We start from the raw sequence: 25447 nt of genomic DNA on the forward strand, positions 1-25447 counted from the left end.
ATCCTCCTTCTCATTCTGATACATTGTCCAAAGTCTCTTCTCTATTGCCAGTCTCTTCTCTAGCTTGTGGCATGCAAATATGTCATCAAATTACGTAATGCTATATTTGATAATGAACCTCCTGGAGGCCAGGGCATAAATCTCTTATTGACCGTGCCCTTAATCCATTCGGGCCGGTACTGCATAATCTTGGCTGTATATCTTGGCAGTGTCCTGCATAGGTGTGTGAGATGTGTCTTCTCCATTACGACAAGCCGATTCAGGCAGTCAATACTTACCCACATTTTTTTCTTACTTCCAAATTAATTTGTTTCAATATTTTTACGTAGGCACCATCAATCGCCACTTGTATTCCTAAACATCTGGATATTTCCCCTGTATTTGTTTATTATGTTTGAAAACAAAATGTATTCAATGTTATTTTTCGAACTCCTTTGTTTGTACTTTCCGTAAATTGCATATCGTTCTTGTTTTTTTAGTATCTTTAGTCTGTCTTCTTTACTTCCATTTTGGTTTTGTCTAATTCTAGCTTTTTTGATCGATGTCGATTCTTAGCCAAAAAATTAAGGAAAAAAAACAGTGTTTTATTTATTTATTTATCTTGTACTAGTCTTTCTTTGTTTTCGCTGCTCGTTTTAAGCACATTGTCCCTCATTACAACTGTGCCGGTCCGGAAACAAACGTGGTTTCCAGACCGGCAAAGTACAAGTCTGCCTGCCGGAGCCGCTGTGCCCGGCATGTCTGACCCTGCCGGGCACAGCAACCAGGGTAAGCAGACTTTCACAGAAGCACCGGCACCGTTAACGGTGCTGGTGCTTCCGTGTTCCCCACTCCCATAGAGTCCTATTGCAATCTATGGGAATGGGGAACAACATTTTAGCAGCACCTGATTTCCTGGAACGCCAGGGTTGTAATGCCCCAGTGTTTCCGGAAAGCCAGGCACCAGCAAAATCTAAAAGTCTGGCAGCAACCTGTCGTTTTAATGGCCGCTTCCCGCCGGAATTGTAATGAGGCCCATTATCTTTTATACAATCATATTATACCCTTTATATATGTGCACTTTTCATATATCTATATATACCACTTCCTTAGTGGGTGTAGTCTCCTCTCTTTTTATTTACCCCCCTCTGTCAGTAGGAATACTTAATGTTCTGCTTTGGAACTATAGTGGGTGCCCTTTCCATGTCTCTTGAGCCTGTCAATTCAGGGTATCCTTATCTCTTTTTCCTTATATAATCCCCAAAAATCCAGTTACTTTCTATACTTGGACATAATTTCAATCCCTCCCCTCATATGCTTTTACCAACTGCATTGGTCTACTTACGTCTGGTCCTCAGCTTGATTCCCCCGGCATCGACTCTCCCGTAATCAACCAGATCACCTTTCCTCCGTGGGATACCTGTGGGGACAGAACAGGAATTTCTTCAAAGGGGGACCTGCCGACCATATATCAGTCACGTGACTTTAGTTTTAGCGCACCTCTCACCGCAGGGAACTCCGCGCTCATCTGGATTATGGCAGGAGTCGTCGATTTTCCAGGAACCTAGGTCTGTGTAAAGCAGAGCGAATAAACACTCATCAATTCGACTTATGCCAGATCACACTATCTTTTCATTTAGTTCTAGCTTTTATAATACTAGATGTGTCATCTATGACGTCATCCTACGTGGCAAACTTCAAAAACCTATTGATGGGTGGGATTGGATCAGGGGAGCATCTCTACATATTGAAAATGTTTGTGTTAGTCCCTCATTGGTGGTCACTTTTCTGTGAGACACACCCTGAGCGCCTTCTAAACACATGGTGTAAGGTATTCGTCACAGCGGAAAATGTGGCAGCGGACTAATATTTAACATTGTATGAAAAAGTGCATGGCTGGCTATTCTAATTGGTTGGCAATCCAAATCCAACCTTGGAAATTCAGCTTGTTAGCAGAACGTACATAGAAACGAAATCCAGGTGGTTGGAGATACGTCAACTCTTCCTTTGTTTCCCAATTAGGCCACCCTATCTCATCGGTAGGCCTCATGCCTGTGTCTTCTCTTTGAAGGTTGACCTTGCCAGTCTGCACAGTCTCGGGACATTCAAGGGAGTGTATGTCATCACTTTCTTAGCTCCAGGCCTAATGAATAGCCCTTGTTTGTGAGCTCTTCTTCACATGTTGCAAGACCATGAATTTGTCCATATTAACAGTGCTTTTAACCTTATTTGATTCAGCTTTTGCTGGATGCGGTTCTCCATTTGGCCTTTAGAGACTTGCTTACTCTATCCCATATTGACTGTATGCCTTTTAATCATCCAATATTTGGCATCAGTAAATTTTTGTGTTCTTCCTCACCTTTAGGGAATATGTCCTTGCACATGGTGTGCTCGTAGACTCCCTTTGTGCTTTTTCTTCATCTCTCAAAATAGCATCCTTGGTTTAAAGCCAATCTACTCCCCTATTTCGCAGTGAAAACAGCTTCTTCATCGTCTTTCCATATTAAGCTCTGGGCTCATATTTTGAGGTAACTGGGTTGATTGACATGAGCCATCCTCCATCTTGTTCTGATGGTAGTCCTAAACCTTGAAAATATACCTCTCATAAGCAAATTTTTATGTATTCTTTCTACCTTGCGTTTCAGCGTATATACAGTTATCGACCAGGGTGCCACTTCATTCTTCTTAGTATTTGTAAATACTGCATCATGGAGTACATGTTTCTCTTACTGCTTCAGTTACATCGTAATTCTTAAGTTTCGTCATATCGTTTCAGCATAGGGTCATATATCTTCTTTTGGACAATCTTTTGCTGTTAAAAGACTTTGTTTAACGTACATCCATGTCGCGCACCCTTTTATTGATGGCTGCTTTTCGACAACTCGGCAAAGGACATCCTTCTTGGTAGGTTTCCTACACTGTTGCAACGTGAGGGTATCTTCTGAATGGCTGCCTGAGTGCATATCATTTTTCATACAGTCAACGTGGTATGGATATGTTACATAAACTTGTACATGATTTCCCTATTGTAGCTCCTCGTCTGTTACTCCAATAGGGTGGGGGTGGGGCTGGCGGTGCGAGGTTGTCTAGGAAGGATGCATCCACTTGCTCCTCTACAACTATCACCCATCCAAAGTTGGCACTCATTTATGGATCTTGGAAGGATGAAAGGCTGAGTTGGCCTTGCTGGGTTTCGACCATGCGACCCGCTGAGCTATTTTACCGGCTAGTTGATGTCACATTCAAAGGTAATTGAACTGGTGGAACCCATTCATCGTAGGCATATTGTTATATCTGATAATACTACACAGCACCATGTGATCAATCAGAGAAAATTCCCCCCAAAAACCTGGCCGGGGACCCTTCTCATGTGGCCACGGTAAGGCAGGCACTTTCTTATCCTGACCCGGGTGTTGTGTTCTGCAGGGGGATCACATAAGAGGGGAAGCAGGTCAGGAGGAATGGGAAACCCCCTTGTTCAACTTCCCCCAAGACCCCAAACCTCTAATGGCATATTGTAAAATAGAAAAAGTTAGAAAAACAGATTTTTGCATTAGTCCCATAATTCTTGAAGTACTGGGAAGAAGAAGAGGGCTGAAGAGGAACAAAACTGCAAAGTGCAGCTTCTTAATTGGAATGACACACACCTCAGGGAGACTGGGAGACTGAAAAGGCCTGTCACAACTTGGGTTTTGTTACAAAGCACACTGAGACTCAAGGATAGTAGTTATTTTATTTCTCAACGGATTCTTATAATAAGTCCAGCATTTGGGTTTATGGGCAGTGGTTACTGCACCCCTGTCCGGTGTCCCAGTTCTCTTATGGTGGTCCGTTACTTGTAAGGTTCCGGTCTTGACTTTCCCGGTTATGAACAGCTCCTGCAGTGGCGGCATCCCGGTTAAGATTCCCCCCTTTTTGCTCCACCCCAACCCCGGTTCTCTTCGGCAGGCTCACCTGCTCCCTCATGGGCGGCATTCCGCGTCTTTTCGGCAGGCTCACCTGCTCCCTCGTGGGCAGCATTCCATGCAACAAGGGCCCTCTGACTTCCCCACATCCCCTGCAGTCTTCGGCAGGCTCACCTGCTGCCTCGTTGGCAGCGTTCCACATGGCATTCCTGGTATTCCGCTGTTGCCTCTACGTTCGCTCCCGTTGGTCCTCGACTACCATTATTTCCGGGCTGGCTAATAAGCCGAGACAAACACCTCTTCTGGCCAGTCACCTGTGAAATAAACGGTATTAGGGTTTCGCAGACCTGTTTTGTTGTAATGCTCTGTAGTGGAAATACTTCTTGGTATCTGGTAGCATAGTCCACTATTACCAATACATATTTAAGCCCTCTACTGGAGCGATCAAGTGGCCCCACAATGTCCATTCCTATACTTTGCCAGGGTATGGTAATCAGTGGGATTGTCTGCAGCAGAGCTTTCGGGATGTTAGCTCTGTTCTTTTTCTGACACTCATCACATAGTTGACAGAACCTTTGCATCTGTCCATACACTCTGGACCAGAAGAACTGTGCCAGGATTTTCTGTAACGGTTTCTCAGCTCCTAAGTGGCCTTCTCCAACTTTGCACATGCACGACTTCCAGTACCGTAGACTGAAACCTGCTAGAGACCATTAGCTGTTTATGGGGTTCCTCCCCTGGTTGCTTTGCCACCCGATAGTATAGACCCTTCTCTTGTATAAAGTGTGGCCCTTTACCTCTGTTCCCTTCGCTTGCTGCAACTCGTGCATTTCTTAACGTGGCGTCCACTTCCTGCACCATCCGATAGGTGTCCCCTCGCTCGTCTATCTTCCAATCGACAGCAACAGGCATCAAAACCTGCTGCTGCCACTTTTTCTGCAGGGCCGTTTCTCTGCCCTGTTTTTGGGGCTGCGTCCGTCCGGCGGCGTGATTTCTTCTCTCTGGAAGGGAGCACTAGTCAACCAATTTTATTTGATGCTCTGTATGAGTTTAGGCATTAGTGCCACGTCCGACCCCACCACTAGAGGCTCCGGGAGCACAGGTAGCATTGCAGCCTTAACTTTCAAGTTCTCCCTGTTACTTCCCACCACCTACCAGTTGGGCGCTGACTGCTATTTGTAGGCTTCTGGAGTTCAGCAGGGTGTTGGGGAGAATTCTCCAGCATGAATATTTTCCCTTATCTACTGAGTCCCTCAGCAGCTTCGCTGGATTTCTAGGATTTATCTTTTTCACCTGGTAAGAGTGTGAGCCTTTTTTCCACTCTTACATGTGTTTTGCTGTGTGTGTTTTCACTGTTTGTGTGATCTTGAGCACTGGAGCCTCACCTACTCCATGGCCTCATATTTTTTATGTGTTACACAGCACCTTCAGTGCAGTGACTCCGGGTTGTCTTTGAGACTTCCCACCGACTCCATTTTCTGGGGCTGACTACTGTCCCCCAGAAAAGGGTAAAGTTGCCATTAACTTTACCTTAGTCACTTTAAACCACAGACCCAGTACACCCCATCTTACATGGAGTATTGCAAAGGGTTAACTCTTATCCCTTTTTGTCTGTGCCTCTGGAGCATTGTTTCGCTCCCTTTACATTAAGACTTGGCTGGTGGCAGTGGTATCTACCCTAACTTTTCTACCGCGATTATTTTATATATACGTGGTATTGTTTTAGGCTATTATATTAGCCTCGAACATTAACCCGCTTGACCAAATACATTTTATTTTGGCTCCGGCTGGGTTTATTCGCCATTTCTTTTTGTTAAAGTTTTTCTCGTGTTTTTCTCTGCGCGCCAAACAGGGCATGACTTCTTTGTTCGCTGTCTTTTCGCGGGCTTCTGGCACCTGAAAGTCTAGGTTGGCAGGATGTGAGTGAGGGATCTTCGAACCCCTGCCATGGGTTCCCTTGGTAACCCAAGTCGCACTCCTGTTTGGTTGGCTGAGGGGAATATCCTTGCCAGGACAGCCACCCTGCTGTGTGATTGACAGCCAGGCTGTATGAATGGGGCATAACTGCATAAAAAGCAGGTCTGTGGGACTGGAAAGGAAGAGTTGCCACTGGAACAAAAGAACCAACGAGGAACTGGCAGAAGAGGACTCCTACAACGACTGAACCGCCGATGAAGCGCTTCTGCATGTCCGAATCTTCAGAATCTGACGGCAGAGAAGATCCTCCAGGAAACTTCTTCCCTTGAGCTGGTGGGACCAACCAGTTCGCCCAAACTACAAGCCAGGGCCCCTCCTCTGGTCGAATTCGCTATACAGAGCTACAGTGGGCCGGATAGCCAGGAAGGTCAGACCCTGATTGGGTTTTAAGGAGTGCACCTTTTAATTTGTTGCTTTGCTCTGCTGCTGGTTTCTTCCTTGGGTAGTGCAAGACCCTCCGGTCTTCCTACTTCTTGTCAGTCTGACAGTCGCTTCATGAACCGTGAGCCTGCAGGAACTACCAGGAACGTCCGCCTCTGTAACGCTCACCTGATTCCCGTAGAGGCGCCGGTCTTGACTGGGCGTATACCGTATCTTCAAAGGTGATGTGTAACACACGGCTGGCTCTTTGGGCTGGACCTCTGTGCACTGTATGTCTGGCTCGAAGGGTAAGATGTCTGCAGATAGAAAATGTGGGATTAATGAACTGGGTTATTGAATGTCTCTCTCTTCTTCCCTTTCTCTTCTCCTGTAGAACCCCAAAGGTTAACGCTCTCACCTTAGGTAAGTGAACGCCGTGCTCTCCATCTGCCTCGAGGCAGGGTGCTGTAACCAGTTTCTTCACTGGATAAGGGGAGCAGGCCTCTTGACTTCAGAGGACTGCTGTCCGTCGTTTAATGCACGAACGGTAAGTTTCGAGTAATTCTAATGTCTTTAAAGTCTTTAGTAATGAAGTCTCTTGTTTTGCAGGGTTCCGGCGATGGCGGATGGCGGGCTGAAGTGAGTTGAAGATGGAGCCCGTGTAATGAATAGAAGCGCCTGGAAGCACGTAAGTAAGCGCTTGCTGCCTGCTTCACGATGCGCTCTAACTGTCTTTTTATTTTGCAGGTACAAGTTCGGGGCGGCTGCAGGGTGCCGGAATACCCACTGGGTTAGATGTGGAAAGGAGTAATGGCACGTGAGTATTAAAGTTCCCCAATGTCTTTAAACGCACCTTGTTTTGTCTTTCAGATGCGGGATGCAGCGCCGAAGGCCTCCGGAGCGTGCGAAGAGTTGGTAAGCTTTTGTCTTTCAGATGCCGGAATGCAGAGTGAAGACCTCCGGAGCGCACGAAGAGTAGGTAAGCCTTTGTCTTTCAGATGCCGGAATGCAGCGCGAGGCGTTGGTGACAGCCGATGGACCAGGTAACTGAAGAGCTGTCACTGAAGACCGTAATGCTAACCTGTTCTTTCTTGTCTTTATAGGTGTTGCTGAAGACTGGATTCAGAATGGTAAGCCTTTTTCCTTAGGCCCAGGATCAGATGCAGAAGACACGATGAGCGTTCTGCTGCTGAGGATGCAGAATAACGCAAAGCAAGATTCATCCATCGGGTGTGGTTTAAATAGCCTCCTGTAGTGCTTAGGTGTCTCCTTCCACAGCCACGCCTAGGTAAGAAAAGAGCTCCTGCTTTCCAGAAGAGTTCCAGTGTTCTGAATCTAGGGAGTGGCTCCTGCCCCACCCAACAGGAAAAGTAGTTCCAAACAGAAGAGGATCAGAGACTCAACTGGCAGGCAAGTAAGCAGCATGGTCTGCTGCAGGTAAGTCCACCCAAGCATTATGAGCCCGGCGCTTCCAGCGCTGGGACTGGGCATATTTATGAGCCTGGTGCCACTGGCGCCAGGACTGGGTCCAAAAGGTCCCAATAGGGACTGGTTGGCACTCGGAACCTGGATTATGGATCTGCTTCCAAGGGAGTTGGGAAAACCCTGACCTTTTGGAAGCAGAGATCATGACAGTACCCCCCCTCAAGGCCCCTCCCAAACCGGGCTTCTCCGGGGGTTTTGGCTTGTCAGGAAATGTTCGGTGAAATCTTTTGATTAGGCGAGGAGCGTGGACATATTCAGCAGGTTCCCAGGATCTCTCTTGGGGGCCGTAGCCTTTCCAGTCAATTAGGTAGAATAGTTTAGATTTGGAGATCTTGGAGTCCAGAATGCTTTTGACTTCAAACTCGAGTTCTCCATCAACTAGGATAGGTTTTGGAGATTTGGTTAGTCGGGTTTGAGGTTGCACGGGTTTTAATAGAGAGACGTGGAAGACCGGATGTATCTTCATGTGCGGGGGCAAGTCCAACTTGACCGCTACTGGGTTTACTATGGTAGTGATGGAATAGGGACCAAGGTATCTTGGGTTGAATGTGCGTGGCCCTTTTAGAGGTAGATATTTGGTGGATAACCAGACTTGATCCCCTACTTGATATTGAGGGGCTTCCTTCCGATGTTGATCTGCTCCTTTCTTGTATTGTTCTTTAGCCCTTTGAAGGTGAGAAACAGCTTCCTTAAAGGCTTGGGTGATTGTAGAATGCAGGTAGTCTACTGCTGGTGTTTCAAGATCTTGGAGGGGATCCAACTCCGAGTTTCGAGGGTGACTGCCATACAAAAGAAAAAACGGGGTTTTCCCAGTTCCCGAATGGACAGAGTTATTGTAGGCATATTCGGCTATCCAAAGGATGTCTTTCCAAGTTTTTTCAGTTTGTTGCAGCATGCAGCGTAAATACTGTTCCAGAGTTTGATTGGTCCTCTCGGTTTGTCCGTCGGTCTGAGGGTGGTGACTGGTCGATAGTCTCACATCAATTTGAGCCGACCGACAGCAACTTCGCCAAAAATGAGAAATAAATTGACTACCTCGATCCGAAATTAGAACCGAAGGAAAACCGTGCAGTCGGACGATGTTTTCGAGAAATTCTCGGGCCAGAGTTGCTGCTGTTGGCAAGCCTTTGAGCGGAATGAAATGCGCCATCTTGGAGAATAAGTCCACGATTACTAGAATCGTATTGTATCCGGAGCATGGAGGTAGATCGGTGATGAAGTCCATAGAAAGCGTATGCCAAGGGCGAGGTGGGATGTCAATAGGGCGTAAGAGGCCTGCTGGTCTTTCCTTTTGACTCTTGTTTTGGGCGCATACTCCACAGGACATTATAAAGTCTCTGATATCTTTTTTCCAAGACGGCCACCAGAAGTAGCGCTTGATCTTTTCTGAGGTCTTGGCCATACCGGGATGTCCTTCCATTAAATAATCGTGATAACAAGAGATTACTTTTTTCTGTAAATCTGTGCTGGGTAGGTATAATCGTTCTTGGAAATACAATAAGTTGTCCTTTACTGCAAAGTCCTTTCCCTGCAGATGCCAATTCTGTATGTCTGCTGGAGTTACAAGTTGCCTGGCTTTATCCTTAACTTCCTCTATGGATTCTGTGGCGATTACACCCAGAATTCTTTGTTCGGGAATGATTGGTACAGGTTTAGGGTTGATTAAGTGTTCTTCCACTCCCATCCGAGAAAGGGCATCAGCTTTACCGTTTTTTGTACCAGGTCGATAGGTAATTATGAAGTCAAACTCGGCAAAGAATAATGCCCAACGGAGTTGTCTAGAGGATTGGGCTTTTGCGGTTTTCAAATATTGCAGGTTTCGGTGATCCGTAATCACAGTAACGGTGTGTCGGGCCCCCAGCAGATAATGCCGCCAAGCCTTAAAGGCAGACTTGATAGCCAGAAGTTCCTTGTCAGTAATCGTGTAATTGATTTCAGGAGGCGAGAATTTGCGGGACCAAAATGCCACGGGATGCAACTGATTGGTTACCGGGTCCTTTTGTGATAGAACTGCCCCCATGGCAAGGCTTGAAGCATCAGTTTCCACGATGTAGGGGAGTTCGGGGCGAGGGTGTTTTAAGATTGGTGCAGAGATAAATTTAGTCTTCAAATCCTGAAAAGCTTGTTCCGCCTCGGTAGACTATTCAAAACGTTTGTTTTTCTTTAACAAGGCAGTGATGGGCTGGACTATTCGAGAGAATTCGGGGATAAACCTGCGGTAAAAGTTAGCGAAGCCTAACATGCTTTGCACACCTTTTACGGAGGATGGTGATGGCCATTTGAGAACTGCATCGACCTTCTTTGAATCCATACGCACTCCGCCAGGTGATAATATGAATCCCAAGAATTCAACTTCAGTCACGTTGAAAACACATTTTTCCAACTTAGCGAAAAGTTTGTGTTGACGCAATCTTTCGAGGACCATTTTCACGTGTTTCCGATGTTCAGATTCCGATGAAGAATAAACGAGGATGTCGTCAATGTAAACAACAACACACACATCTATGAGCTCTCTGAGGACATCGTTCATAAAATATTGAAAGGCGGCCGGGGCATTACAAAGTCCGAAGGGCATGACCTGATATTCAAATAGCCCATACTTGGTGCGGAAGGCCGTCTTCCATTCATCGCCCTCCTTTACTCGTACCAAGTGGTAAGCTCCTCTAAGATCCAGCTTTGTATATATGCATGCTTTTCTGACTTGGTCCAGGAGTTCAGGGATCAAAGGTAACGGATATCTATTCTTAACGGTGATCTGGTTCAGGGAGCGATAATCTATACAAGTTCTAAGGTCTCCTTCCTTTTTTGGAACGAAGAACAAAGCTGAAGAAGCAGGGGACTTGGAAGGACGAATAAACCCATTTGCCAGGTATTGATCCAGGTATTGTCGAAGGTGAAGGTTCTCAGGCTCGGTGAGGGCATAAATTCTACTACAAGGAGGAGTAGATCCAGGTATCAGGTCGATCTGGCAGTCATAAGACCTATGAGGAGGTAGAGAGTTAGCCTGATCCTTCCGGAAAACATCTTGGTATTCTAGGTATTCGGGAGGTAACTGGGGAGTCTCTGAAGAAATTGCTGCCAGTGCAACACCAGGTGGAGGGTGACAAGTAGAGACACATTCTGGAAACTGGACCGTTCTTGCTCGCCAATCGATCAGAGGATTGTGTTTCTCTAACCAAGGTATTCCTATTATAATCTGAAACTGAGGGGCCTTGATCACATCGAACACGATCTTCTCATGGTGGCCATCTTGACTTACTAGCGTCACTTCTTGAGTGGTATGCGTTACTGGCCCGGAGGCTATCTCCGTACCATCCACTGTAGTAATGACGTCCTTTACAGCCTTGGGACAAAGAGTTAGATTCATCCTCAAAACCATTTCATGATCCACATAATTGCCGATGGCACCGCTGTCGACGTAAGCTTCAATTGCATGTAATCGATCCGGATTATCAGGGCTAATGAGGACCATAGGTATCACGAAATGCAAGGTCACGGAACTGGTTTTCACGCTCGGCAAGAGGACCTCTATTCTTGTCGGGCGAGGTCGTTTCCCTGCTCAGAGTTTGTAACTTTGGTAACTGCAGCTCCTACTGCCTTCTTGGCAGGTTTCACCGGACAGTCTCGAAGAAAGTGCCCTGAGTTTCCGCAATAGAGGCATAATTGCAACTGTTTTCTCCTTTCCCGCTCCTTTTGTGTTAGAGGACCTTTCAGACCCCCTATTTGCATGGGTTCCCCGGAGTCTACTCCTTTGGAAGGAGTTGGCGGTTTGGAAAATACTCGAGCAACAAACTTGGAACGATCGGCCTTCCTGTTCTGCAGTCTGTGATCTATTTGAACGACTAAGTCTATATAGTCCGAACAATCTTGTGGGGGATTCACTACTTGGGCTAACACATCTTTGAGCTCTCCGCGTAGACCTCTATAAAACAGCGTAATCCTTTTGTCCTCAGGCCAGTGAGTTTCCACTATCAGTCTGTTGAAAGACGTCTTGATTACCTTGTCGCAACGAAAGAAGCTCATTGTCCAAGGCCTGCCCCTGTGAATGCCTTGCGAACAGTTTTTCCATACTGAGCTGAAAAGCTTGAAAATCATGGAGGACCGGATCATCTTGATTTACTAGAGGGATCGACCAGTCTGCCGCATTGCCACTAAGGTACGAAAACACGAAAGCTACTTTAGCTTGATCAGTTGGAAAGGCTGCTGGCCGGCATAAGAAATGCAACCGGCACTGATTGATAAATACTGCAAACCTCTTTGGGTCACCAGAAAATCGTTCGGGTGGAGCCAGAGGTACATTCCCAGGTAGGTTGATCTGCACTGGATTCATAGAGGATGTAGAAGGAAGATTTCCCCCAGATGCGGGTAACGGGGTCTGTCCGGCTTGTGACTGTAGCAATTGTCTAGCGAGATCATCTGTTCGCTCCTTGGAAATAATCAGTTCCCTTCTTAGAGCGTTCGTTTCCTGACGGGCTGCATGCACTTCAGCCCTTAGTTCCCCAAGTAACTGGGCTAGCTGGTCGGTATCCGAGGTTTCCATAGCGCCTGGACGGGAGTTTTGTGGTAGGCTTTGCGTTCTGTAATGCTCACCTGATTCCCGTAGAGGCGCCGGTCTTGACTGAGCGTATACCGTATCTTCAAAGGTGATGTGTAACACACGGCTGGCTCTTTGGGCTGGACCTCTGTGCACTGTATGTCTGGCTCGAAGGGTAAGATGTCTGCAGATAGAAAATGTGGGATTAATGAACTGGGTTATTGAATGTCTCTCTCTTCTTCCCTTTCTCTTCTCCTGTAGAACCCCAAAGGTTAACGCTCTCACCTTAGGTAAGTGAACGCCGTGCTCTCCATCTGCCTCGAGGCAGGGTGCTGTAACCAGTTTCTTCACTGGATAAGGGGAGCAGGCCTCTTGACTTCAGAGGACTGCTGTCTGTCGTTTAATGCACGAACGGTAAGTTTCGAGTAATTCTAATGTCTTTAAAGTCTTTAGTAATGAAGTCTCTTGTTTTGCAGGGTTCCGGCGATGGCGGATGGCGGGCTGAAGTGAGTTGAAGATGGAGCCTGTGTAATGAATAGAAGCGCCTGGAAGCACGTAAGTAAGCGCTTGCTGCCTGCTTCACGATGCGCTCTAACTGTCTTTTTATTTTGCAGGTACAAGTTCGGGGCGGCTGCAGGGTGCCGGAATACCCACTGGGTTAGATGTGGAAAGGAGTAATGGCACGTGAGTATTAAAGTTCCCCAATGTCTTTAAACGCACCTTGTTTTGTCTTTCAGATGCGGGATGCAGCGCCGAAGGCCTCCGGAGCGTGCGAAGAGTTGGTAAGCTTTTGTCTTTCAGATGCCGGAATGCAGAGTGAAGACCTCCGGAGCGCACGAAGAGTAGGTAAGCCTTTGTCTTTCAGATGCCGGAATGCAGCGCGAGGCGTTGGTGACAGCCGATGGACCAGGTAACTGAAGAGCTGTCACTGAAGACCGTAATGCTAACCTGTTCTTTCTTGTCTTTATAGGTGTTGCTGAAGACTGGATTCAGAATGGTAAGCCTTTTTCCTTAGGCCCAGGATCAGATGCAGAAGACACGATGAGCGTTCTGCTGCTGAGGATGCAGAATAACGCAAAGCAAGATTCATCCATCGGGTGTGGTTTAAATAGCCTCCTGTAGTGCTTAGGTGTCTCCTTCCACAGCCACGCCTAGGTAAGAAAAGAGTTCCTGCTTTCCAGAAGAGTTCCAGTGTTCTGAATCTAGGGAGTGGCTCCTGCCCCACCCAACAGGAAAAGTAGTTCCAAACAGAAGAGGATCAGAGACTCAACTGGCAGGCAAGTAAGCAGCATGGTCTGCTGCAGGTAAGTCCACCCAAGCATTATGAGCCCGGCGCTTCCAGCGCTGGGACTGGGCATATTTATGAGCCTGGTGCCACTGGCGCCAGGACTGGGTCCAAAAGGTCCCAATAGGGACTGGTTGGCACTCGGAACCTGGGTTATGGATCAGCTTCCAAGGGAGTTGGGAAAACCCTGACCTTTTGGAAGCAGAGATCATGACATTCTCTGCTACAGCTCCCTCTCCATTTTAAGGTACTGTGCAAATCCGGTTGTCCGTTTCCTTCAACCGCGGTGAAAGTGTTTTGAAATCTTTCTCCAATCTGAGGGCTTGTCCTTCTCTTTTCTTTGAACTAACGTTTGTATCAACCAATCTCGTCCGGAAACCGTGCCACAAACTTTACCGCAAACTACCCTGAACTATGTGATCTTGAGCAAAAGACTTTTGACCCATTGACTTTGGCCCTAAGCCTTTTCTACCCGATTCTATCTCTGTAGTTCCCCTTGTTCAATTGCCCTGAGTACTTACCTGTTGGGTTGACTTAATTTCTAATAACTTTGTTTTTCCCTCCCTTTTAAATTGCTGGAGTGCCATTTTTCTCCCACTTCATTTTGTGAGCTTAACTTGTCTGCAATTTAAGGGAAGTGGTGTGGTGTATTAAAAGTGTGAATTCTTAGACTGCTTATAATAGTGTACTGTTATACAACTGAAGAGTGAAATAAATGTATATTCTTTTACTTGAAAACCTTGAGTCAGTGTTTGCCGGAATCATAGTAATTGCTGTCCTTTGTGTAACTATTTCATACTGCTCACTTACTCTTGACATAAGTCTGGCTGCTCCGCTACTGTTACCACTATAACTGTGTAGTACAGGCTTGTACCAAAGTTTAAATTGTACTGTCACTTGTAGTCTTAATTGTGTGTGGTGTTCCCAAAGGGTACTGCATTTAATTCTGCCTAACACATGGCTCTCGTGGGGATTCCTTCCACTTCAGCCTCACAGGCATAGGGGTATTGTGGTATGTGGAGCAGGCCTTGTTCTCCATTGCAGGACTGAGCCTGTGGTGCATCAAATAGCCTGATATCCATGGGCTCAAATTTATTCCTTTTTTGGCAATGCCGGGCAATATGGCCCTATTCTCCACATTCGTAAAATTGTGGGCTTCATGGAGATTACACATTTGTTCGGCCCGGTATTTCCCCTTCAGTCTCTGGTTTTTGAGATGCCGTGGTTATTCCTCCTCCTCAACCCAGTCGAATAAAAGGGTTGAAGGGGCCACCCACCATTCTATTAGGTGAAACATACAACAGCACTCTTACCTGCCCAGCCTTCTGGTATGCTGCGGCTTCTGCCAGGCTCGGACTGTGATGTTGTTTCACCTACTTTTGCACCGGGGTGTGCAAGGCTTCCACAAACTGTTCTAGTATGATTCTCTCTACAATTTCGTGGGTAGTGGTAGTGGCTGGCTGGAGCCATTTGTCTGCCAAAAACTTTACTCTGAGTTATAGCTGTTGTGGCGTCTCTTGGGATGACAACTTTGTATCCCGGAACTTTACCCGGTAGGTTTTTTCATCGTGCCCCAGCCTTTCCAGGATGCCCTTCTTCATATCAATGTAGGCCATCTCTCCACTGGGATTGGCTGCTTGGAGAGCGCTCTGCATTTCCCCTGTCATCAAGTGGGCCTCATAGTTACTCCATCGTTCTTGCAGCTATTGCGCGTTCCTGGCCACCCTCTCAAAGTTCACAAATAAATGCACCAGGTTCTCTCCTGGTACATACTTCTGTAACACTGTGGTCGGTACCTAAGCCTGCCTTCTGGCAGTCGTGGCCTTTGCTAGTTGCGCTTTCTGTACCTGCAGTGCCTGTTGAAACGTTAGCCTGTCGGCTTGGGCCTGCTGACTATGAATTTGTAGTGCATGCTGAAGTTGCTGTTGCCCTTCCGTCAGTGCTTTTACCAGTCCCTCCATGTCATTCTCTCCTCGATCCCACCGCTGCCACCACTTGTCACAATTTGGGTTTTGTTACAAAGCACACTGAGACGCAAGTATAGTTGTATGTGGTTATTTATTTTATTTCTCAATGGATACTTATTATTATACCAGCATTTGGGTATAGGGGAAGTGGTTACTTCACCCCTGCCCGGTGTCCCAGTTCTCCTATGATGTTCCGCTACTTGTAAGGTTTTGGTCTCAACTGTCCCGGTTATGGAAAACTGCCCCGGTTTTAGCGTTTCGCTTATGTGTCCCCCCCTTTTTCCTCCACCCAAACCCTTCGGCTCACGTGCTCCCTCTTGGGCGGCATTCCACGTCTCATTAGCAGGCTCACCTGCTTCCTCGTGGGTGGCGTTCAACGTGACACTCCTGATATTCCGCTGCCACCTCTGCGTTCGCTCCCGTCGGCCCTCTCCTACCATTCTTTCCAGGCTGGCTAATAAGCCGAGACAAATGCCTCTTCTGGCCCAGAATCTGGTGTCTCCTCTGTCCCTCGTGGCATGACTTCCCCCTCCTGGTGGACCTCTTCCTCCTTTTAAAGAAAAAAGGCAGCGCCAATTCACTAGGCCAACTCCGCCTCTCTCCGTATCCGCACCATCGTTCACACCTGACAGTCCTTCACTCTCGTAATTGTCGCTCACACCCTGATTAACTCATTCCTGTCCTGCGTGTCGCAGACTGTGCACCCTCGGTTTTCACTGTCCCCTCCTTACAAGGCCCCTTCAGGTGCAGGCCAAGAGAGAGAAGAAGGAGCAGTAGCTGTAGGTGGAGGAGTTGTGAACTCTCCACGTTGTGGCAGAAGCAGATACTGGAGGAGGAAGAAGACGCCGGACCCACTGTTGAGCCTCGAGCAGTAGCCGGTCCTGAAAGGGTCTTTGCCTCCAGAAACATTTATTGCAGAGGCTGCTAAGCGGGAAGCGAAAGTTTGGAAAGCTTTCCTTTCCCCAAGGCTATCTCTAGTAGCAGGCAATCACCAGAGGGCCTCTGGAGCAAAGGAAGCTCTGTGTGCAATCGCGAGGAGCCATTGAAGCAAAGGACCTTTGAGCAGCGAGAGAAACAGACGTGCAAGCCTTATACAGTGAGTTCAACAAGTGATTGCAACACCGGAGCGCTCCGTGACCACTCGCATGCTATGTGTTTTCATATTGGAAAGCAATCGGGTATGTGGGAACATAAGCCAGAAGGCAATTTTGAATAAACTGACCAGAAGGCAATTTTGAATAAACTGACAGAAAACAGAGAGAACATTATTATTTAAGATCAAAGGAAGAGGTGGCTTATATGAATACTGATACCTATATCATATTTGGGCTTTCCGCGCACATAAAAACCCAAAAGCAACTAATTAAAGAACAGTTTTGGATACACACAAATGTGTTACTAAATCAGCTGTGTCGTATTGATTTTAAATATGGTAAATATTCACTGATTCCTGTACTAAAGCTATGTGAAGGGAAGATTGTTCTCAAACTCCTGTGATGGATCCAGTTGATAGATTTTAGGATTCTGGATTATCTACCCGTTCTTGAGGGACTCGTGTGGAGGAGGATTCTTCGGGTTCCGAATAGTGTGCCTAGTGTGGCTATTAGATCTGAGCTCAGAATTTCCTCCTTGAGAGCTAGGGCTTGTTGGAGCGTTTCGGAACAGGTAAAAAATGCTTTTAGTGCCCTGCTCTTACGGGCTGCAGTACTAATAACAATAAGCCCCTTGCAGAGGGGGGCATGGCCACTTCAGGTAATGCCGTGGGGCCTTGATTAAGGGCCTCGCTTCAGTCGGGCCTGTAACTATGAGCCCTGAGGCATTAGCTGACGTGGTAAAGAATCCCCTGCTCGGGGCTTGTTGCTTAAGTAAAATGACATCTTTTGAAAAACCTTCAAAATGTTGTCTGCCTCACATTTCTGACCGCTCACAACTACCTAATGTGGTCAAAACATCCCCACAAGTGCTGTTGTTAACCAGAGCCAAATTTAACTGTATCCCTCTGAGTGCACTAACAGCTGTGTGGTTAGTTTTCCAAACCAAAGCTCCTGTTTACTTATTGGTGCTCATGTTGTAAATTTGTCACACCTAGCAGCCTTTTTCTGCTCTGCATATGACCATATTAGAGTGACAACATTGGTACTCCTTTTGAGATAAAGGGGGTTTATACAATGTCAAGTTGCCACTACAATTTAATTTAAAGCGTCCCACAATACAAACATCAATGCACGCCGGTAACCGATCTAAAAGCAGTACATTACTATTTTATGATGTTTGGAAGTGTGCCTCACTGTATTGGCCATGTGACTGAGTGGTTCAGTAAACCAAAGTTAATTTGTCTAAACTTTGGCTGCTTCTTGTAAGTTGTACGACCTGATCTTCCCAACGCATTTTGCTCTTTCCAAAGTGTCCCAAGCTTAACCTTCGAGTTAAGGGGAAGCTCTGTCATAGAGAGGGGATACTGTTGTATCTGCTGCTCTTGATGCGCACGCAATGGCGTGTCAACTCTCTATATTGGAATGCCATCGCGTTAGGGGGCAACTTGACATCTACTGAAGGTGGTCACCCCTTTGGTAAGATGGACTTTGTTAACATATCTTAGGCATGCAGTGAAAAGCAGAAAATCTATTATGGACACTCTGCATTTATTTTTCTTTTTATGAAAGACTTTTGGGTTTTAAACAGTTATATTATCATATATTATAAGTTATATCAGAGGTGCAGGAGCCACTAGAATGCTAGAATAGAGGGTTTCAGGAGGGTGGTACATTAGGTCAGGACTTGGGAGCTAGAATTTGTTCTGTAATAAAGTCGGCCTCATTACGAGTTTGCCTGTAGAACCGGCGGTTTATCAGCAAACTCGCCTTACCGTTACCGGCGCCCGATATCCCGGTGTTACTGGGATATTACAGGTGCCGTCAACAGCAGTAAGTTCCCATTCCATGGTGTCCCATAGGACTCTGTGGAATGGGTTTGCCCCAATCACTGGTAGTACTGGTGCCAGTGATTGGGGCAATTCTTTGCTGGTAGGGGCCTGAACTCCCAGCAGGCCAGGCCTGCCGGGAGTTCACGGCACCTACCAGCAAACTCGGAGTGAGCCGGCCCAGTAAAAATGACGGATCCGGTATTACCAGCCTTTTTTCTGCATTTTTACCGGACTGGCACACTCCTAATGAGGCGATTAGATCAAGTTCCTTAGCCTCATTTCTGGCCTACAAGTACTTGGGGTCCTACACTTTTCCTCTATTGTAATGTCCTCCAGGGAATGAGAAAGAGCATTTCTCTCATGCATGGTGATGGGGTTCAGTGACTCTCACTCTACCTCCTCCAGCTGCTACATCAAAGAGTGGGTGCTGGCCCCCATAGACATCCCAGCCACATCACCCAGCCCAAACTATTGAACTTCTACATATGGGTCAACAACCAAGTACAGCATTTCTCTGTGGCAAAACAGGAAGGGCAGGTCTGTCAGGTTAACAGCAGTAGGTGGCATTCTTTGTTGCGTACAACTAGCAGTTTCTACTTTTTACTTTGTAAAATCAAACTTTGAAGCTATATAATAAAATGTTGACATTTTAGTTGTGCATTCAGTTCATATCAAAATGATTTGTAGAATGTGTTTATTGTATGTACCCACTGTTAGCTGACTGAAGCTATTCCTCTTTGATGAAGACAATGAGGCGGTAGTGCCTCTGGTATTGATGGCTATATGGTACAGAGGAGATATGGCCTTGGAGTTCTGGTGAGAGCGTTTCTTATGGGGGGACTGTTTTCCACAGGGCTTATGGCACATACTGGCTAGGAAATAATGGTATGTTGTTCCAAGGATAAGGTCTGTTTGTACAGGTAAATTCATTGATATTGCAATTATTTTTACGGAATGGTCGCAACGTGAAGCACTTTAAGAATTTTTAAGTCATGTGGATAAAATAGACATTGGTAAACTGCATGTACCAACCGCAGTTTTCTTTTCTTCTACTCAGGGCTTTCTTGTTGAGGGCAGGCTGCTGACACTCCTAGAGCCATTGGAGAAAAACGACCACTCGCTGATTAAGTTGGATGCAATCTTTGCGGTAAGTTATTATTCTTGTCTGCCTCAGTTTTGTGAGCACATGGACAAGCTGTCCAGATGAACTATAAGTACTATATGTAAGGGATAACGCCCACCTTGAAAAAATGCTTATGTTTTCAATGAACCTTGAGCAAATTGACACTCCAAGTTCACCAATTCAAGGGCACAATGTTCTGGTTCAGCAAAGACTGCCCCTGTTCTTTGTGAGCAGGCACCCGCCCTACCGACTTGTGCCACTAGTGGATCATCTCTCCCTAGCTTTCTCTTGCAGTAGTGTGCTAAGCCAGATCAGAAATACATGCTAAGCCTAGCAAACTATTCCCTCATGAATGGTAACATCACACTGCTGTGAAAGAGACAATCTAACTTGATTGTGGTCACCTTTTCAATCCATCCTAATAAGCCACACTCACCTGCCAAAACCTTCCAAACTATCTTACCTTGTTCTTTCAATCATGAGAGTGCCGGTGCGGTAATGACATGCTGGTATTTCTGCATACCAGCACGTTACCGCTCCGACACACTCCAAATTTGACGTTTAGGTGGTAGATTTAGCTACAGCTCTGAGCTAGAAGTATATCCGCTACCCTACCAGCAAAGAACTGACGGTTTTACTGCCAAATCCCCCAATGGTGTCCTATGGGACTCCATGGAATGGGGATTTACTGGCGTATCCGCCACTTGCAATCTGCCGGTATTTCCGGCAGACCTAGTGGCAGAAACGGTATTACAGTTTGCCGGTATCCCACCTGTAATACCGGTAGGATACTGGCACACATGTAATGAGGTCCAAGGTCCCATACAGTGCTAACCTTAGCTCCTCAGTTTAGATCCAATCAGCCCACCACTACTGAGAAAATGCGTTAAAGCACCTTCAGCATTTTCAGACCACTTACATCTGAAGTCCTCAAGATTGTGATCACAATGAAGGCTTCTGAACGGATCCCCCATACCTCGTCAAGTTGGCTTATCAATTACAGTGCTTGCCAACAGTTCCTTTGCCCATGGGGTGATACCCACTGAGCCCTGGTGCTTCATCATCTCCCTGATACGGAAAAAACCTCAGCCCACACTAGTATATTATCCAGCTACCACTGATCATCAGTGAACTCTTCATGGGGAAACTGCTAGAGAAAGTTACAGCCCAACAACTGCCATAATACACTTAATTTGACTCTCTTTTAGACCATAGACAGTCTGGTTTCCATCCTGGTGAAAGCTCTGAATTCACCCTGGTTTCACAAGAAAGAAGTATTTGTGTCTGCCATTCCTTGTTTGTTTGACATCAGTGGCTTTCAATGCTGTCCACCATCAAGTGCTTTTTTAAAAGACTGCAAAAGTAATTTGGCATCACAGGCTTGAAATGGATCCCCCCCTTCCTTCGAAGCAGAAGCGTCACGGTTAGATGTGGCACTTTCCACTCCTTACTCTTCATTGTCTGATCAGGTGTCTCCCAAGTCTCAGTCATCCAATTGGTGTCATCAGCTTTTTGAAATCCAGCAGTTTTTATTTTCAGCCAATCGGCATCAGGAACCTCTTTCGTCAATGCTTTTACCCTAATCTATAAGTGATGCTGGCCATACTCACCCTGTCGTCATGTTGTTTCTCATTTTATCATACCCTGCATTGCACTTACTAAACAGTCGTTTCTTTTTTTTTAAACATATTTTTATTAAGTTTTAGTGCAAAATCATGACATTTAATAGAAACAAAACACAATTAGAACGTTATTAACTCCTCCCCCTCCCCTGACCGAGCAGGTCTCCATCCATACCAGTCTTCTCTAGGAGGTCTGTTCACTTTCACGTAAATAAGTCCAGTATCCTTATTGTATGTGGGCACCATTGTTCTTTATAGTCTGTTTGCAGATATTCCAGTACTACTCCCCAATCATTTCTAAATTTCCCATGAGCGCCTTGCATGTTGTATGTTAATAGTTCCATAGTCAAATGTGTACATACCCTTCGTGTCCAATCCATCACCTGTGGAGGGGATTTCTGTTTCCAGTTGCAAGCAATTTCCACCCATGTTCCTATCAAAAGACCCATAAAGTTTATCTTCTGTGTGTTGCATAGCGATTTATCCCCGGGATCCCAAAAGCCCCCTAGCCATATTTCTTCTCCCAAAAGTTCTGTCCCAGGGAACATTTGACTTTTGACCTCTCCCCAGTATGGGCGTATGTTTGGGCATTCCCACCAAATGTGTCGCCAGTCTCCCATTCCTCCACATTCCCTCCAGCACTCACCTGGGGAGTTTGCATACATCGAGTTCAATCTCTCCGGGGTATAATGCCATTGCAGCATTATCTTCACCCACATTTCTCTTGTCTGAATGGCTCTCGTTAATTTTGGGATCAGGCTCCATGTGTATTCCCATCGTTCCCTGGGGAGTATATGGCCTAGAGTTTTCTCCCATTTCTTCATGTAATGCCATGTAGTTGGTTCCTTCTGTGCGTTTAGAAACTTGTATGTGTTAGAAACAAACTTGCGGGTACCTGTGTGAGTCATTATATAGTTCTCAAAGGGGGTCAGCTCCCTAGACAAGGCTTCTTTCATGCATGGGGTGCTCAGCCAGTGGTGTAACTGCTCGTTATTATATCGGTCTGTTACGGATAAGTTCAATAGAGCTTTACAGTTCTCGAAAGACCTTATCTGTTGATCGTGTAGCATATCTCCCACCAACCTGCATCCCGCTTCTTTCCATTTGCGGAAGGTTCCTTTTTCCGTTCCCGGGGGGAATTCTGGATTATCGAATAAGGGCATGAACGGTGTGGGGTCCTTAACAGTCGGTTCTTGTAACTAGTTTACTGTAAAGCAACTGTGAGATGCCCACATCCCAATACAATTTAATTTAAAGCGTCCCGCAATACAAACATCAATGCACGCCGGTAACCGATCTAAATGCCGTATATTACCATATTATGATGTTTGGAAGTGTGCCTCACTGTATTGGCCATGTGACTGAGTGGTTCAAGCTTAACCTTCGAGTTTAGGGGAAGCTCTGTCATAGTTGTATCTGCTGCTCTTGATGCGCACGCAATGGCATGTCAACTCTCTATATTGGAATGCCATCGCGTGCATACACCTTTTGACAGTTCACAGGTGGGACCAACAGTTCCTCATTATCGACTTGGCTTTCTTGGTGACAATACCTGTATGGGTCTTTTACCTGAATAAAACGTGTTACATACCTTATCTTGGGTCTGCACCTCTTCCCTAACCCCATATTTTATTGGTGACTGTTACAAGTTGCTGGTGTGCCCCTACGGCCCTGTGAGCCCCCCCACTCCCAGCGTACAGAGCACACGAGACACAATGCTCGCTGACCGGGCTCCACGGTCACACTAGCGATTTTTAGCACGCCCTGTTTATTACATGCACATGTGGCGGAGTTCTGTCACTCTGCTGCACCACATTCCTCCCCTTTCATAACAAACAAAACAAAAGGAGGCACACATAGATACATTAAGACATTTCAGTACACACATAACAACACCCCTTTATTTGCTTCCCTCCCAGAACCACAAGTCTCTGCTCTGCCCGTGGGCTGGGCCCACCAGTTCAGGGGTCCAACACATAGTCACTGAGATGGGCAGGCTTCCTCCTCCCTAACCTCTGGGGATACCGCCTGCCTGCCTCCTGGATTCGGCCATCCTCACCTGCGTCCCCTCGACCTAGGGGACTCGGCGGATGGGTCAGTCCACCGCCCTCATCCGGTATCTTGACACAATCTCTTTGCAGGGTCACCTCCAGCCTGGTCTCACCCTTCACCCACCTTCTTGAAAAAATTGGCATTTCGGGTAACAGTGGCAGTCCCGTCAGATGCAGTCAAATGTCCAACACTTCCAAAACCATTGATATCGCTCTATGGAATGCAAGATCTCTCTGTAATAAAACAATTGCTGTTCTAGATCTGTTCTTTCGTCTGAACCTTCACTTCCTCTGTATCACTGAAACCTGGTCCCCCCATAATACTTCTGTCCCAGCATCTCTCACATCCTCCTCCTCTTCCTTTGCCCACGTTCCCTAACCCACGGGATGTGGAGGTGGAATTGGTCTTCTTTTCCACCCCAAATGCCTCTCAACTCCCTGCTCCCTTCCTCTTCCTGTTTTTTCTTCTTTCGAATTTATGTACAAAATTTTCAACTCTGTGCATGCTATATCCTTTTTCATTAGTTGTCGTCCACCTGGCCCTCTCGGGTCCTTCTATGAGGATATCGACCACCTCCTTAGCCTCATCTCCCCCTGTCCCACACATCTTTCCTCCATGTGCCGCCTCCTCAGATGCCTTGAACGACGGTGGCTCAAACACTGCTCTCTTTCTAACCAATCCTTCTACTTCTCTTACCACATCCTTTACGATAACTGCCTCAATTCCGCCAAACGTGCTTACTTTTCAGATCTTGTTCACTCTCAATCTTCTCACCCCTACTGAATCTTTCAAACCTTAACTGGTCTTCTCTCTCCTCCTACCCCTGACTATTCTATTGCCTCTCCTCTCTCTGCCACTGATCTTGCTAATTTATTTCCCTCTAAGGTCCACACTCTATGCCAAAACATTCTCTGCTCCCCCTCTTACTCTCGCTCTTCCCCTTCTCCCACTACTCCATCCACCACCATGTCCTCCTTTACCCCTGTCACTCAATCTGAGTTTTCTCTTCTTCTATCTAAAACTCACCCTACCTCTGCTCCCTCTGACCCCCTCCCAACCTCTCTCATTCCCAAAATCTACCCTCTCCTCATACCTTATCTTACCTCATTCTTCAACACCTGTCTGGCTGCCTCTACCTATCCCTCTACCTTCAAACATGCAACCATCATCCCTATCCTAAAAAGCCCTCTGCTGAATCCCATCTGGCCTCTAACCTTCGACCCATCTATCTCCTGCCTTGTTTATAAACAACTTTCTGCCTTCATCTCCAGCCTCTCTATCCTCCCCACTACTCAATCTGGTTTTCGCCCTAACCACTCCACTGAAACTGCTCTCACCTCTGTTCTCAAATCCCTTCCTCCTGCTCGCTACTCTAAACACTCATCGATTCTCATTCTTCTTGACCTCTCTGCAGCCTTTGATACTGTTGATCACCCTCTACATTTTAACTCTCTCTCTTCCTTTGGCCTCAAAGACTCCATCCTCAACTGGTTTACTTCTTACCTTTCCAGTCGCATCTTTGCAGTTTCATGGAGAGGTAACACCTCCCCCACCTACTCACTAAACTACGGTGTCCCACAAGGATCCGTACTAGGTCCTTTTCTTTTCTCGCTTTACACCTCTCTCCTAGTTCCTATTATTTCTTCCTTTGGTATCTCTCACCACTTCTATGCTGATGATACCCAGCTATTGCTCTCCTTCTCTTCCTTTACTCCTGACATCATCTCAAACTCTCCTCCTGCCTTTCTGCTATCAAATCCTGGATGTCCTCTCATTTTCTCACCTTAAACACGGACAAAACTGAAGTCTTATTCTTTCCTGCTAGCACCCTCCCCGCACCCTCCCCACCCCCTTCCATCCTCTTTCCTCCTTCCACATTACCCATCTCCCTCGACGCCCGCAATCTTGGCCTTCACTTTGACTCCAACCTCTCCTTCTCACACCACATCTCCCTCACCTCCCATGCCTGTCGCTTCCAGCTCTATAATATCCGCAAAATCTGACCCTTCCTCACCTTTCATGCTACTAAACTCCTTATTTCCTCTATTATCTTCTCTAGACTTTTCTATTGCTCTGCTCTCCTCTTCGGTCTCCCTTCCTCCCATCTAACCCCTCTTAAATCCATTTACCACTCTGCTTTCCTCTCTCTCTGCACACTCTCCCCTCATGACTCCATCTCTGCCTCACTCATTTCACTAGGCTGGCTCTCCTTTCACTCCCAACTCAAATTTAACT

At 46.5% G+C, this 25447-nt stretch overlaps 1 protein-coding gene across 1 annotated transcript in view; it reads left to right on the forward strand.

Annotated features, from left to right (window-relative positions):
• Positions 1-25447, forward strand: part of DRC1 (dynein regulatory complex subunit 1) — a 742360-nt gene that overhangs the window by 563402 nt on the left and 153511 nt on the right. The window contains exon 12 of the mRNA XM_069605601.1: positions 19473-19562. Within this exon, the coding sequence (XP_069461702.1) occupies positions 19473-19562 (90 nt within the window). The remainder of the gene's footprint in view (positions 1-19472; positions 19563-25447) is intronic.

This window comes from Ambystoma mexicanum, chromosome 4p, assembly GCF_040938575.1.
Source record: "Ambystoma mexicanum isolate Mex_15411 chromosome 4p, UKY_AmexF1_1, whole genome shotgun sequence".
NCBI classification, from domain to species: Eukaryota; Metazoa; Chordata; class Amphibia; order Caudata; family Ambystomatidae; genus Ambystoma; species Ambystoma mexicanum.